The following is a 16,271-nucleotide window of genomic DNA, read 5'->3' as shown; positions in this document are numbered from 1 at the left end:
TTTAGTGTTACGATTTTTCTATCCTTGTTATGTTAGTTTAATATTATGATTTTTCATATTTATATCTATTTTATTTTATAATAAACAATTTACAATTAGTTTATCGGCAAATATTTCACATCTTAAATTTTATAATTTTTTTAATATTTGATATTACTTTTTAATTATTTTTCTATTTCTTTCTTTAAATTTCTGTTTCCACATCGTCATTACACGAATCGTGGAATATGATAATCATCAAAATGCAATTTTGAAAAACTTTAATTTCTGGGTCAATTCTGTTTTTAATACTTTCGAATTCATAAAAATTTCATGAATTCAAGTATTTATTTATTTATTTTTATAAGGTTCATGAATTAAAGTATTCATTCAAACTTCCTTTCAATACACATTTTCACAATACTCCACCGTGTAATTGACGGCGATACCATTTTTGAGCTTCTGCAATGGCGGTGGATTTCAACTGAAACCACAGAAATCCTCTTCATTCCATCAAATTTCATCCATCCATACCTTCATCTTTCATGTAACTGCACCAACTGTGATTAGATCTCCATTGGAAGCTTCAGATCGGTGTACAGATCTTATGTAAACGGCCGATTTTGCCGTTCCAGTTGATTAGCTCCACTCATGGCGGCCAAGTCCAACTCCGTTTCCTTCAGGGTTTCGTACAGGAACCTCCATGATTCAGAAGTGGAGATGGTGGCTGTCGATGAACATCAGCTTCACGGGATCGATCTCAATTCTCCTTCTTCTGGTGGATGTCCCAATGGAAGCCAAGATAGTTCATCCTCCTCAACGCCTCATGTTAGATCTACGCCCAATAGTTTGATTATCTTAATTCTCAGTTGTACTATTGCTGCCGGTGTTCAATTTGGTTGGGCATTACAGCTTTCCCTACTAACTCCCTATATTCAGGTATTGTTTCTCGATTGTGCTCTGATTTTGTTTTCGTCTTTAAGTCGCTAGGTGTTTGGATTCTGTGTTGGGTCTATGATTCAGATTACGAAAAACGTCGCCTGATTATTACTTAGTTATGACATTGTCAAGTATTTGCCGTTTTATCTCCAGTTGCTTGGTGTATTACTTGTACGTTGTGTTAGTATAAGTTATATCTAGCTAATATCATTCGACGTTTATATTTGTTTATAGTTTCCTCCTCCTAGTTTTACAGTTTACTTGGTTGCTAATTTCTTTCTTTCATTTTTTTTTTTTTTTGGTCTCATTTGCAGACGCTCGGAATTGAGCATGCATTTTCTTCCTTTATTTGGCTTTGCGGTCCCATCACTGGTCTCGTGGTACGTGATGATAATCATTTAATATCAGTCCTCCCCTAATTTTACCCGTCAATGATGATATCAGTGAAAAATTTATCCATGATTGATAGAAAATCTATTGTCCACTTAACTTTCAGTGTAAATGATTGAAATATTATACATTGAAACCGTATCTTATCGTGTTTATGGGTTAATAGGTTCATTTTTTTTTTTTTATTTATGTCAACCACCATGGATTAGAATCTTCTAGTGTTGTTAATTCATATCCATTTGAGGGTTTTGGGTTCATGCCTTGGTAAGTACCTAGTTCACCATGAGTGGCTTTTTTTATGGGCTAGATTGTCTCGAGGGGTTAATCGTGACTGTTAGATATAATGTATAATATATAAAAATTCATTTCATTTGTGACATACTGGATTGGTTCCTTTTTATTAATATTGTTCCCATATGGTTCCTTTTTGTATGGTTTTTTATGTCTACATTTTGAGGCAAAGAAAATCAGAACATGGTAATCATTTTAGTAGTCTATGGCCTGGCTTGTATCTCGCATGCACTCTTCAAAGATAGCCATGTTAATAATACCCAGTTAGTGTGCATTATAAGAAGAGGAGATGTTAAGTGTTAAAGGCAGATGAATCTTGATCTTTGAAGATTGACATGATATGTGTTCTTTTTTGGCTTTTTTGTTGCATGACGTTTCTTAAAGTTCCTCCTTTTTCTTTTCAAATATATTTTTGTATATATGCTCTTAACTATCAGTAACACAGGGATTAATTATTTCAATCTCTTTCCTGGGACTGGATGACAATTTTTAATCTTTCAAAAACTTCTGCTAATCCTTGACTCTTAATTATAGTCATGTATATAGTATTTAATTCAAATGTGATGGATTTCTGCTGAAGCAGTGGAAATTTTCATCTTCGTTGATTTTGTTGTCTTAGTTTATTTTATATTTGGTTGTTTTTAGGTTCAACCATGTGTCGGTATATGGAGTGATAAGTGTTCTTCAAAATATGGAAGGAGACGTCCTTTTATTCTTGCTGGATCTTTAATGATAGCAGTTGCTGTAAGCTGTGTTCTTCTGGGTACTTGTTTTGTTTCCTTTTTGATTAACAATTACCATTCGAAGTATTAGAAACTAAATGGTTATTTATTATTTTATATAGGTGGTGTTGATTGGATTTTCTGCTGACATTGGATATATATTAGGAGATACGAAAGAGCACTGCAGGTTTGTTGGAGCATCTTAATAAATTTATTTCTTTATTATCTTTTGGCCTGTTTTTTATCTTTTGTCGTGAACAAGCATGATATTTTAAGTTTTAACTTGCTTGGTCATGCTCCTGCAGAGTATATAAGGGTACACGAACAAGGGCAGCAATTATCTTTGTAATAGGCTTTTGGATGCTTGATCTTGCAAACAATACAGTGCAGGTATTACTTAAAAGGACTCGGTACCTATATTTTCTGTCACTTCTGTATTAAAAGTATTTGTATGAGTAAAATAAATTTTCATATGACCATCTTTCAGGGTCCTGCTCGTGCTCTTCTAGCTGATTTATCAGGTTATTCTCTCACCCTCCAAAAAAAGATGATTATAGTAAGATGATAATTTGACAGTAACGGTAACGCATTTTCTGTGGGCATGAATATTTGTTACTTCTATTTTGAATATTATATGCTCGATAAACACCCAGCATTATGTTGTTGGCTTTATTCTAGGTCCTGATCAACACAATGTTGCAAATGCGGTATTTTGTTCATGGATGGCTGTTGGTAATATCCTAGGTTTTTCAGCAGGAGCTAGTGGAAGCTGGCACAAGTAATATTTTGAACCAGATCTCAGACGATTAAATGTTTCTCTACATTTTTTTATATGAGATGATTTGATACATGTATTTGATTTTGTGCTATTTATTTGACCAGAGTTTTGTGAGATTAGTTCATATTTTGAATCTTCTTTTGTGGTTCTTTTCTATGATTCATCTTTGTGCAGATGGTTTCCTTTCCTTTTAAGTAATGCTTGCTGTGAAGCCTGTGGAAACCTTAAAGCTGCATTTCTTACTGCTGTGGTGAGTAAGATATTAATATAGTTCAATATTCTTTATGATGTAGAATTTCGTTTTTGGTGATCTCTGTAAGAAGAACAGAGCAATAGTGCACCATCATTCTTCACCCATTATGTAAAAGAAAGATGGTCTATCATGTTCAGTTCTTATGCTCATGTATTTCTTAAATGAAGACAACTGTTTCATCTTTGGCTTGTGACTAAACCTTGGTTCTCCAACTGCAGTTCTAACATCTGCATTTCACGTATGCAGCTTTTTCTAACCATATGTACTCTTGTTACCATATATTTTGCCGATGAAGTTCCGCTTACTGCTGTAGATCAACCACCACGTTTATCAGATTCTGCTCCTTTGTTGAATGGGAATGAACAAAATAGTTCTAATATTTTAAAACCAGAACTTAACAGTTTGAATGGGAGCAATGCTGACTATGGCTATCAAGAAAATATTCATTTGAAAAATTCAAAATCAAAAAGTGAGGAAAGTCACAACGAAGGTTATTATGATGGTCCTGCAACAGTTGTAGTCAAATTGTTGACCAGTTTAAGACATCTACCGCCGGCCATGCATTCAGTGCTTCTTGTGATGGCTCTCAGCTGGGTAGGTTCTACATTTTTTAATTAAAATCTTATTTCTGCGATGATATTTTCCTCTTAGCTTACATCTATCCATCAAAAAATCTATTCATAGCAATTTTCCAGTGGATATAGTTATTAGTTATGTGTATCCAAATGTAGACACCTCTTGAATATTGTTTTTTGTTGCTTGCATTTTACATGCAGTTATCCTGGTTTCCCTTCTTCTTATTTGATACGGATTGGATGGGAAGGGAAGTGTATCATGGGGACCCTAAAGGCAGTTTGACTGACGAACAGGTTTATGATCAGGGTGTGAGAGAAGGTGCATTTGGTTTGCTATTGAATTCTGTAAGAACCCAGATTTGGTTACATTACTAGTTTGAGGTTTTCTTATATTTTGTGGTATTTTAGTTTGATTTAAGTGAGTTGCCTTTATTACATTTTAGATGTTAGTTGTCATGTTATTTGATTACATAAGTGTCTCAGATTTTAATCTTTTATTTATTTTTGTTATAGGTTGTTCTTGGTATCAGTTCGTTCTTTATAGAGCCCATGTGTCAGCGCATGGGAGCAAGACTTGTCTGGGCAATGAGCAACTTTATTGTCTTTGCATGCATGATGGGAACTACTATTATTAGTCTAATATCCGTCAGCCAATACTCTGAAGGAATTGAACATATTATTGGGGGAAATTCAACAATAAAAAATGCTGCCTTGGCTGTTTTTGCTCTTCTTGGTTTTCCTCTCGCCGTAAATATCAACGCTTCTCCTTTTAATTCCCATCTCCTTCTATCACATCCTTGTATTTAAAGGTTCCTTCCTTGTTTCTGTTGCAGATAACATATAGTGTTCCCTTCTCTTTGACTGCAGAACTGACTGCCGATTCTGGTGGTGGGCAAGGTTCGAATAGAGTTCATCTCGTATTGTTTTTCTTGGTGTTTACAGACTAACTGGATTCTGATATTTTAAAGACTGATTTTTACAGGATTGGCTATAGGAGTTCTCAATCTTGCAGTTGTTATTCCCCAGGTATTGACAACGAAAATATTATAGCTACTATAGAGAAAGCAAAACTATTTTGAAGATGTTTTTTCTATTTCTTCAAGTACACACAATATCGTTTTTTATAGTATTAAATTAATTTTCCTTTTGACTCAACAATTCTGGGTTCATGAAATGAACTAGTGTTTGACATCGTTTTTAGACGGTTGAAAGGCTTTTCAAAACTTTCACGGTGCTTTTAAGTAAATGCCTGATTAGTGCTTTGCTTAAAAGTATTTTTGTAACTGTTTTATACAAGCATTCCTCGTAAACATCACATCAATTTAATTCTTAAACATCCGATGGTGTTTGTCAGTAAGTCTTTTATTTCTTTTCTTTTATATCTACTTCTAAATGAAACATTTTAGCTTTGGATTTGAATTTTATCATGCATCAAGAGAAAATCGTTCGGAACTTTTCAATGTTGATCTGGTTTATTCTTTACTCTTTAGATTTTATCATGAATTCAAGTGATAACCATTTCCAAATTTATACTTCGACGGTGATCTGGTTTATTCTTCCATCTTCCTTTTCCCCCTTTTGCTTCTTTAAAAGAATACGTGTGTTTCGTTTAACTGCTGAAAGTGTTTAATTTTGAAAATAAGTCATTAAGAAACAAGTCGAAGTGTTTGACAACCAAACTAAAAATGACTTTATCGAAAAACAGTTTTTTGTTTGGCCCTACATTTGTTTTACATTTGTCCATTACAGAACTGACATGGATCATACATTTTGATTTGTTAAGATGATTGTATCCCTTGGAGCTGGGCCATGGGATGCATTATTCAGTGGAGGAAACATTCCTGCATTTGCTTTGGCCTCGATATGTGCGCTTGCAGCAGGAATCGTTGCAGTTCTTCGATTGCCTAATCAAACCAACAGTTCTTTCAAATCCACAGGTTTCCATTTCGGTTAAAAAAGACTGCATCATATTTTTTAAAAACAAACTAGAATATGCAGTGCAACGAAAAGATTCCTGGAGTTGGTCTTATTAGAAAGAAGGCTGGATTTCCAGTGCCAACCAATACAACAGTTCCTTATACCTTTTATTTAAACTAATATGCATTCAATATTCATATTCTTTAATTTTTTGGGTATCTGTACCATAGCTTAGCTAGTGTAAATTTTCGTTTTCTACGATGAATAAAATGAGAGATATATATAATGATAATGAGAATGTTATTTGTCCTTGTAGAAATACGATAAAACATGTGTTACTAATGTTGGATAGAGTGTTGTTGGAATAAGCATTGAGGTCGTTTGGTTTAAGGTATTTAAAGCTGTCTGGAAATAAGATTGTTAGCAATCAATGATGACTGTATTTGGTTGTATATGAAAATGTTATCAAAATTTTATGGTAACAAACTAGTTTTCTATTTTATTTATAGATGAACATTTTTATAAAATTTTGATATATTAATTGATAAACAATAAATTCGATTCAAATAAATAATAATATTAATTAAATTATTAATTACTTTGTAAAATGATTAATTTATAATTAAAGTTATTTGATTACGTAATTTGATTTATCAATTTGATGAATTTATATAAATATGATGTATTAATTAATATAACAATACAAATCAGTTTTAAATAAATATAACATTTTGTGATTAAAAAATGATGAATTATAATTAATCAATGATAAGCTAATTATAATTATTAAAAAATAATTTTTTAAAATATTAATCATAATGATAATTTATTAACTATATATTTTATTAATGAATTAATTAATTTATGAATTGATATAATTTTCTAAATTATAAATTTAATATTCATATATTAATTAATTTTAACAATACTTTAAAAGGGCATCAAGAAGACCTAAATTTTTGGATGGGTATAAGGAATGCATGAGAATAGCTTATTCTTATGCTAAAGTTTTAAAATTTGTACTAAGGGATGTGTATCCCTTACCTATTCCCATCCTAATTCTCATCCCAATTTCCTCAATCCCTTAGTCTTGTTGCATCCTACCAGATGTTAGAACAGAATCTTTCATGAAATAATGAATATATGAGTGATTCTTTTTTATTAGTTCATTCAAGTTTAATTAATGACTTTTATGATTATCATTAATCGATACTTTAATGAAAGTTTAAAAAATTTATTAGATACTAAAATTTGAAAATATTTTATGAACTAGCATCATCTTCTAATTTTTACTTCAAAGTATTTTTAAATCTCACTGAAAATTAAAATGAAATTCAAACTTCGATAATCGAAACCTGTTACTTTAGTTATTGTAGATGTTAGAACAAAATCTTTCATGAAATAATGAATATATAATTTAGTGAGTGATTCTTTTTTATTAGTTCACTGAGTTAGAATTTCAATTTAATTAATGGTTTTTATGATTATCATTGATCTATATTTAATGAATTATTAGATATAAAATTAAAAATTTTAAAAATTTATTAGACACTAATTTGAAAATCAGAAGAAATGTAATGTTCATATATTTAATAAATAAGCCAAGGATGAGACTTGAAACATTATCAAAGTGTTTAATTAGAAGTGAAGTAAGTTCTAAATGATTTCAAAGGAACTAAAAATCAAGCAATCTATAATATCTTTTTAACCAAGGAACCATCGATTTTGACCTTTAGAATCAAATATAATAAATGTATTTTATAAAATGGCTAGAAACCAAAAAAAAAAACAAATGTTAAATATGGTTTTTATTTGGTATATAAATAAGCAAAGAATGTCTATAGTAATAGTTTTAAATATGGTTTTTATTTGGTCAATTTTAAAATGTTACAAATTTACTAAGTTTCAAGTTTAATTTCTTTTGGTTTCTAAGCTTCGAATCGTTACCTTTTTACCTTTGAATTTTGAGCTTGAGTAAACTCAACTCTGCACTTCAAACACCCTAATCAGATTTCTATATTAATTTTGATTTCAGATAACAAATTCTATCGTAATCAAATTCCCAATAATCTTGATTCTATTTTGGCAATCCAACCGTAGTTTTCAATGTCCACTTCAGTCTTTAGTTTTAATTTTCTATTAATTAATTTAATTATATATAAAATAGTTTTCATATATTTGTCCGTCGACAACGAAACCTAATTGTTTAAGACATTGCATTAAATTGTTGGTGTTCTTACATCTAGATTTAAGAAGCTTCAAGATAACAGCGGTCTCGTTTGATAGCTATTTTATTATTTATTTTTTAAAAAAAGTCAAATCTATAAACTTCACTTCCATTTATTGCTTAAAAAGTATTTTTTTAATTTTCTTAATTGATTAAGAACTCTAATGACTATATAGGAAGTATGAAAATCATGAATAAAAATTTGTGAGAAAATAAGTACAATTTTCAAATGCCAAATGATTACAAGACGATATACGTACCTTCGTCGTCTTTACACTAAACTTAAGATCCCAAAGTCTTTCTAAAAAGGTCTACAAATGTTAAATCAAATCTAATATCTCTATATACATGTAAGGTTGAGAATTGTCCACTCGAACTTTGCCATTTTTATGAGGGGAGCCTCTAGGTTTAGGTTCACAGCAAGTCGGGTGTACTTCTACTTGAGTTATTTCTCAATTTATATTTAGCATATTTTCATTAATAATTAAATTTTCATTTCTTTTTAATTTTGGAGTTCTTTTCAAATCAAACTTAATCTTTTCAAATTCTTATATGGTTTATGCAATTGTTATTTAAGATTCATCTGTATTTTCTAAAAACATAATTAGATTTTACTATTTCAAACTAGGTTTAAATCCTATTTTGGTCTCAAAATTTTTTATTTTGCTATATTTCATTTCCTAAACTTTTTTAAAATATTAATTTTAGTCTCTAAATTTTCAAATAATATCTATTTTGGTCATTGATATTAAAATTATGTCAAAGAACTAACCAATTGATGACATTGGCTGCTCGTTGTGGCTATATAATGTAAATAGATAGTCAACTAAGAGGGTTGGACATTGACTAAAATATATTTAAGTTTGGTTACAATTACTATAAGAGGCTCATTCTACAATTAAACCTAATTATTATATTAAGTTAAACCTCAATCAAATCTTTAGGATATACAAGAGTCCGTTATTATAATTGGACTATAATAATTTGTATTTTAGATGTAGATTATTTTAGTTTGAATTATAATAATATATGTTTGAAGTGTAAACTATTTTAGTTTGAAAAAAAATAATAAACAACATAGCAAAGAATAAAAAATGATAAATATAAAATAGTAAAAAGGATAAGAAATAGTAAATATCATAACAAACGGGAGTTTTCAAATAATGTTGACAGTAATTAATTAGAGAATACAAAATAATATTTATTCTAGCAAGAGGTGATTATTATAGCCTTACAGTTCTTACCCCAAGTTCGCTCTTAATGTTTTCAGTCAAATATATTGTATCTTAACCAATTGATTTATATTCAAGTCGGGAATACTAAAATGGTTCAACGATGATATTAGAAAGATCGAAGCAGATCAAACATATGAGAATAAGAACATGATAACACAGCGTATTGGTGGCTTCTACTTCTAGACAGAAATAACCACAGCAAAATAAGAGCCAGTTGATGTAAAAGACTAAATCCAGCTACAATCTCAAATGAAGCACAGTTCTCATCGCCTCCCAGAAATCAGTACAATTTATATACAGAAGAAGAAAGCTTTGCGTACCACTGTTCAAACACAAATTATTGATCAATTTCACTGATAGGAAAGCACAGATGCATTCAATCTGGAATGAAGAAATCGAACCTCACATCAACAGAGCCAGATGTCTCTCCGTTATCTTTGTACTTGATGTTTGTTATCGTTCCACTCTCATCTGCTTCTTGATATTCTGCTTTCACCCTCCTCACAGGTACTGTGACGGAGTAAATCGTTCCGAGATCAGAATCCGTGGACATGCTCAACTGAACTTTATCTTTCGATTCGATTTCTACAAAATCTGATAGAGCTCGTACTATGTTGCTAACAATCCTCCGTTTAGCCTCGTCGCTAACCGCACATCGGTCAGCAAAGAGGATCATCTTTAGTCGCTGCTTGGCGATCAAGGCATTGGAGTTTCTCTTTGATGCTGGAGTTGGAAATAAAATTCTCCAAGCCAAGTTTAAACGCTCAAAGAAGTTCATGTTTATGGCATTCAGAAGGAAGGTTTCAGCTTCTTGGCTCGATGATTTTGAAGATAGTTCAAAACTTTCTGAGTTCCCAGTAGTTATCTGTGAAACGCCACGCCTATTGCGACTATCAATTGCCGTGTTTTGCCATTTTAGTGCAACTTCATGACTGCTAGGCCCTCCACTTGAAAATCCAGAGAATTCAACCTAGGATGAAGTAGAAATGCTACAATAAGCAGCAAAGCATATGCAATTGTTTCTAAATCAAATGCCGTGCACTGTGATTTGGGCAGTATAATGAAAAGTAATCCATGACCACAATGATAAGGAATAATCCGGATCAAGTTACATTACATATTCACATTATTCACTATACTCTAAATCTAGTTTTACAAGGTGGGTCTCCCAACAATTTAAATAAGAACACGAGAAATATATTCAATAAAGAAGGCAGAAAAGAAAAGCCTAGGGGCAAGGTAGTAGAGGGAATCCCTGTCCAAACACCTAAAAGCTTCAAGAGACAAGTCGTCCAGTTTTTGGAAAATGGAACTCCCACCCTTTCAAAAAAAGGGCAATGAAAAGATATCGTCCAAGGATTCATCCTCCTTGAAGCAAAGACTGCAAACAACCGGTGATAAAGCCCTCCAGGCAAATCTTACTTTAAAGCTTCTCTAGGGTATCAAGATTTTGTTAAGCCAACAACCAAAGAGACACCTTCACTTTATAAACAATTTTAAATTTCTACACAAGGACCACCCAAGGGTATTTCAGCTTAGGAGACGAGCGAGGAATTAAGGAAGGCCAATTAAGAGGTGAACTTACCCATAGCTTTGGGACCAGAGAACTTGATCATGGCCTCTCCCTAGATGAACCAAATTAATCCTCTCTAGGAGGGATAACCAGATGCTAAAAACTCCATCAAAACACCCTCTTTTCATGCCCGGATTCCAAGATTGAATATCAAAATCCAGAAATCAGCTATGGAGGCACTTCTTTTTTTTTTCCCATTGAGACAGCATATAAATAAGGAACAAAGCTACTCTGGAGAAGTTAAATCCATCGAGATATTCACCCAAAAGCGATTTTTTTACCAGTCCCAGCCAATTTAAACTTCAGAAAACAGAAGAAAGGGTCATTTTCGGCCATGCCTACCCAAGTCCTAGGTCGATCTTGGCTACATCCACAAGATTTCTTACACAATGAACAACATTATAGAATCTATATATTTATGATAAAACTGGAATTGGAGGCTCAACTCCTTGCCCTATGCTCATAACTCACTCCGTCAATTCTACACAGGCTTCATCCACAACAAAACCGACTCTGAAAGACTACATTTTAAGGGGTTCGTGAGATCCCGCACATCTCAAGCTCTAAGCAGCAAAAGCCTCCTTAGAGGCTCCAAGCAAATGATAAGAGTAAATTTGAAAAAAATGGACATAGGTTACATTACTAAAGTCATTCTCTATCAATGCCTGGATATAATGATTAATGGTAAAATTTGTAGAACTCAAGAACACCGTTGTACAACCTATAAAATGACGGTAAAATTTGGAAGTAGGGAGGCTAATATTTGACAATCCTATTGCTATTGACCTCTGAAAACTCGTCCTGCAAAGATATAGGATAGTTGGAATGAATCCCCTAGTGTCAACTAGGTCATGAAGTCTCATCCATGCGCCGCCACAAGCGATTGTCGTGCAAAATGAAGACAACAAAAAAAAAAAAAAAAAAAAAAAAAAAGATGCTGCAGTTCATACAAAAACCTAGAAATGTCGAATACAATACACAACTCTGATCAATAACAATAATGCAAAAAGATCCAAGTGCAGAGCTAGGGTTAACAGCGCCTCCAATTTATAAATGCTCCATTGGAGGGCAACCAAAAATAAATGGGGAAGAAAACATCAATACACAGAATCCCAGAAGTCACATCTTTCAGCCACCAAATTCAACAATAACACAAAATTTCCGACGGTTAATTAAGAAATTAAGCAAGGGAAGGAAGAAATAGAAGGAGAAATATAAGAAAAGTAAGAAAGATGGAGAAAGAAGAGAAGTTGGGGACCTTTGAAGAGGGAAAAGAAGGGCGAAGAGGGTGAGAATGGTGAGAGCAGAATGTAGCGGAGACTCTGAGATCTCCAGAAACCGCCATTATGCGTATTGGTTGGTTGCCCTTCAGCTTGGCGCCGTTGTGGGCACAGAAGCGAGCCACTCCCAGCTTTCAGTGCAGGCTGCAGGGTAAGGAGCACCCCTATTCAAACGCTCTCGTTTTCATTCATTCTCTAATTTAGGCTTCTTTTTTATATATATATATTTATATTATTGTTATTATTATTTTACGGATCCTCTCTTGGAAAATATGTGCGATGGCCATTTCAAATATTAGACCAGCTGAACTGCCCGATCTAGAGAAGCGAAAGCCTAGGTGGATTTTGTCACACCTACCATTGTCTTTTGAGCGTGCCAAACTCGAAGCATACGACGTGAACCATGGTGAATGGGCGAATGGCACATTCATGCCTAGGAGGAGGTTAGGCACACACATGCTCAGGGTGTGAAGGAGTGCGGATGAGGTAAGCATGGTGCCACAATCTAACTTTGAGATAGTAGATTGTAACCCCACTTGTGCATACAGTACAGTGGCGACACGTGAGTGTCGACATATCTAGCAAAGACAGAGGGCCAAGAGAAGTGTTGTGATGCGACCGAGGAGGACGGTGCATCATCCAACACACCAACATAAGTGGGCAAGCATGTCATGTTGAACATTAAGCAGAAAGACAAAGCAACTCTGTTGTTCACGGCGGTCAGCACCGGCGTCAAGTGACAAGCTTCATGGGGCCAGATGGGGCCCGAGCCGTGAGCTCGAAAGGTGGGGTTCCGTCGCGAGTTTGGACGAATGACTCTAGAGTTAGATGCATATTGATAATATATGCAAGCACGTCGAATTTCATGTCTATCGAAATTCAAACGAGCGCTTTACATTGGTGAGTGACAGTTTGCTACATTTGATATGCATGGGTGGCAAAGAGAAAAATGTTCAGAATGCACTATAAGGGGAGGCATGGTGTCAGCTCTCCACTACCTCTAGGCCCTTTGGCTTAAGTGAACTACCCCGTGACACATGCATGTGTCATGGCTTGGGCGAGCGTTATAAGACAAGTTTCTTAGGTGTCTTCCATCGAGAATGGGATCTCATGGACAGTGTCGGACAACACGGGTGTCCCGGCATTGTGTCCCTTCCCATGGGCCAGTGGTTCGATGTAGTACCTGGTATGCCATTTTGATTAGACAAGGACTCGAAAGGGCCTAAGTCTAGATTATGTCTAGATGGATGGATATCCAAGAAGTCCTGAGTTGGATTGTTGCCCATAGATCGGTTGATGATGGTTCTCAATAAGCATGCCCGAGCAGGAGAGAGAAAGCTAATGACATCCCGACACTCAAGATGACATCCTAAAGCATCAGTGGGACTCGATAGTTCCCGGTTGGCTCGATACTTGCTCGAGTTGTCTCGGTAAGCATTGTAATGGCCCGTTAAAACTTGGTAGGCGACCATTAGGTCGATAGAAGCCCAGTAGATGCCGAAGTAGGCCGATAGAGCCCAGTAAACACTATTATGCCCCAGAAAGCCCCGATAAGTGTCTGAATTACCCGGTAAGCCCTGATAGAGGGTTACAAGCCCGTTTTGACCCAACGAAGGGTCAGAACTCATCCCGGTGAAGTTCTGAAGCAATGTAGAAGTATGGGGGACGTGTTATTGGGAACCAAGATGATGAAAAAATATGTGTCGTTATATTGTGATGACCTTAGCCTCATATATGGCAAGGTCGAGCCTCAAAACTTGGCCTAGAGTAGAGGCAAGTCGGCTAGAGTCGCACATGAGGGAAAATATACGTACGGGCGATGTGTATGGCCAAATGAAGTTCAGTTCTGCATGAGTTCAGTTCGGTTGAGGATGGAATAACCTTGCCTAAGGTTTGACAAAGCTTCAAAGAGTCGAGTGATGCATTGGAAAAGAGAGAGGAAAATAAATATGCATTTTATGTTATGCGTTGATCTCCATGCGTCAATGGTCATGCGTTGGACTAGAAAATATATAATATGTATTTAAGCATGTATGCGATGACCATGCGTTCCTGTCACAAGTTTTCTTGTTTTCTCGCCAAGTATAACGAGAATGCAAGTTTGTGAAATAAGGCGCTTGAGGCGATGAATAAAATTAGAAAGACAGAAGTTAATGGATTATGCGCTACTCCTACTCCTAACTAAACAGATTGAGCAATGGAAGTTTAACTATGAGAATTGGTAGAGATGCGGCAACTGTTAACGTGTAATAAGATGCATGAAGAAATAGAATTGTGGAGAGGATAAATTCACTGCGTCATTAAGCTTGGTCGCAAGGGTAATCCCAGCTCGCCACATTAACGCATCACTGATAAGGGGCAGAAATGCATGTTATCATAGTGCTAAGTTCTTAAACAATATTAGATTACGTTGATGAAATATGTTAATTTGCGTCCATTAAGCATCGATTCCATAATATTGCGGTCGCATGCGTTCAACGCATTAGAACAGTTGATTTTTGTATTTTTGTGCAAAATATGCGTTGACGCAATGCAAGAATTGCGATCATAGGAAATCACTGGTCGAGCGCATTTTCACCACAAGGCTTTGCGATGATTGTATTCGCAAATATTCATCTGAGAAGGATCACCGCAACTTGGTGGACGCATCAGGGTGAAAGGCTAATCAATCGCGATGGGACAGAAAGTTGATGACAATCGAATCCGAATTAAGTCGACCGTCGATAACGGTCACAAAGTACATTCAGCTTTTCGGTGACAATTATTCGGCAGATCGGTCAGAATTAAAGTCATCCCATCTGTACAACCATGAGAGAGAAGCTGCCTTTCACCATGGATGCTCTATAAATACCAAGGGAATTCTTTAGAAAAGGGGTTAACAGGTTGACGAGTTGATCAGTTCACCATTTTTTAGTTCATACGTCTTTGTTCTTAGTTTTCTTTCATTTTAAGGTGGAAGTGAGGAAGGAAGTTGTGTCGGTAAATCGCTCCGGTAACTTCAAAGGCAGAGAGAAGGCCGACGCCTGCGAAAGCAGGAACATTTTTAGAACCAAATAGAGATTTCAGTGTAAAAGCCTCGATCAGCAAGGAATTGCTACCAGGCTCTCTACCTTTAACTTCCATTGTCATTTTGTACTCAACTCATTTATAAAAAATGGAATTTTCTTCTCTATATATGTTCACTCTCTATTATTCACGCATGAGTAGCTAAATCAGTTGAATGAGTTGAGAAACATTTAGCTAGCACAACTAGGGAATCTTCATTCTTTGCAATTATCTTGTATTATATATGCTTCATTTGTCCATTAGAGATACTCGGAAGGGTAGTCTAAGGACAGGATCTAGACTTGGGAAGGTCAGGTTAGAATCTAAGCTCGGGAGAGCCAGATTAGAAAGCATAATTAAGAGATAGGTGCTTAGGAATGAGCACTATTTGTTATTAACATATCGCATGCATCCTAGAGATAGGATATGATTGTATGCGGTCACCTTGCTTTCATGCATTTTGCATCATCACATAGGATAAGAGTAGAGACTTAGGAATAAGCTCTATGGACATTTTTACATTCAGCACATGCGTCCTAGACTTAGGAGTATCACATTTACATTGGAAAATGACTTGCTATGTATGGTTGTAACATGATCGCATAGTCTGACGCATTCCCAAGTAACGCTAGCTAAAGATTTTCTCAACCCGCTCATCGCATACTCATTGCATCTATCACACAACTGCCTTTTCTCAAATCCTCCACATTTGTTTATTTTCTCATTAACGCAAACAACAAACCCAATAATTTATTTATTTACTCAGTTACCGCAAGATCTTCATAAAAATTACCGACGCAATCTGTTTTTACAAGTCCCTATGTTCAACCCTGGACTTACCAGGAAACTCAGAGGAATTTACACTTGGATTCCGCTGGGAAACTTGACTGCACAACATAATTTCATCAACGAATATCATCCACATTTCCACTTCATAAAATCAAACATCAAGTTTTTGGCACCGTTGTCGGGGACTTCGGCAAAATAGAGTGCTAACGGTAATTTTTCTGATTTCTTTGCAGACTCTCAATCTCTGGCGAATTACGACCCGGAGATTGAAAGAAATT

General features: G+C 34.8%; 2 protein-coding genes across 3 annotated transcripts; one reads left to right on the top strand and one right to left on the bottom strand.

Moving 5' to 3' along the window:
- The first annotated feature begins 221 nt into the window (after positions 1–221).
- On the top strand, positions 222–6,238 carry LOC120080235 (sucrose transport protein SUC3). 2 transcript variants are annotated; one of them, XM_039034820.1, is made up of 14 exons: positions 223–918; positions 1,233–1,298; positions 2,245–2,343; positions 2,444–2,508; positions 2,627–2,711; positions 2,809–2,842; positions 3,000–3,099; positions 3,274–3,349; positions 3,599–3,946; positions 4,129–4,272; positions 4,441–4,674; positions 4,761–4,824; positions 4,910–4,953; positions 5,711–6,238. In XM_039034820.1, the coding sequence occupies exons 1-14, from the start codon at positions 631–633 to the stop codon at positions 5,879–5,881; spliced, it is 1,818 nt and encodes a 605-aa protein (XP_038890748.1). In that variant the 5' UTR covers positions 223–630; the 3' UTR covers positions 5,882–6,238. The 2 variants fall into 2 exon arrangements, with proteins under 2 accessions (XP_038890749.1, XP_038890748.1); XM_039034821.1 differs by lacking the exon at positions 2,245–2,343 and having other exon boundaries at positions 222–918.
- A 3,174-nt stretch (positions 6,239–9,412) lies between these two features.
- LOC120080529 (cell division topological specificity factor homolog, chloroplastic) lies at positions 9,413–12,364 on the bottom strand. Its single transcript, XM_039035213.1, has 2 exons — positions 12,138–12,364; positions 9,413–10,276 (listed from the first exon to the last, which is right to left on the bottom strand). The coding sequence occupies exons 1-2, from the start codon at positions 12,222–12,224 to the stop codon at positions 9,683–9,685; spliced, it is 681 nt and encodes a 226-aa protein (XP_038891141.1). The 5' UTR covers positions 12,225–12,364; the 3' UTR covers positions 9,413–9,682.
- Positions 12,365–16,271: the final 3,907 nt, after the last annotated feature.

The sequence above is a fragment of the Benincasa hispida genome, chromosome 6, assembly GCF_009727055.1.
Source record: "Benincasa hispida cultivar B227 chromosome 6, ASM972705v1, whole genome shotgun sequence".
In the NCBI taxonomy this organism is placed as follows: domain Eukaryota; kingdom Viridiplantae; phylum Streptophyta; class Magnoliopsida; order Cucurbitales; family Cucurbitaceae; genus Benincasa; species Benincasa hispida.
Note: the sequence above shows the minus strand (reverse complement) of the source record. Positions and strands in the feature narration are given on the sequence as shown.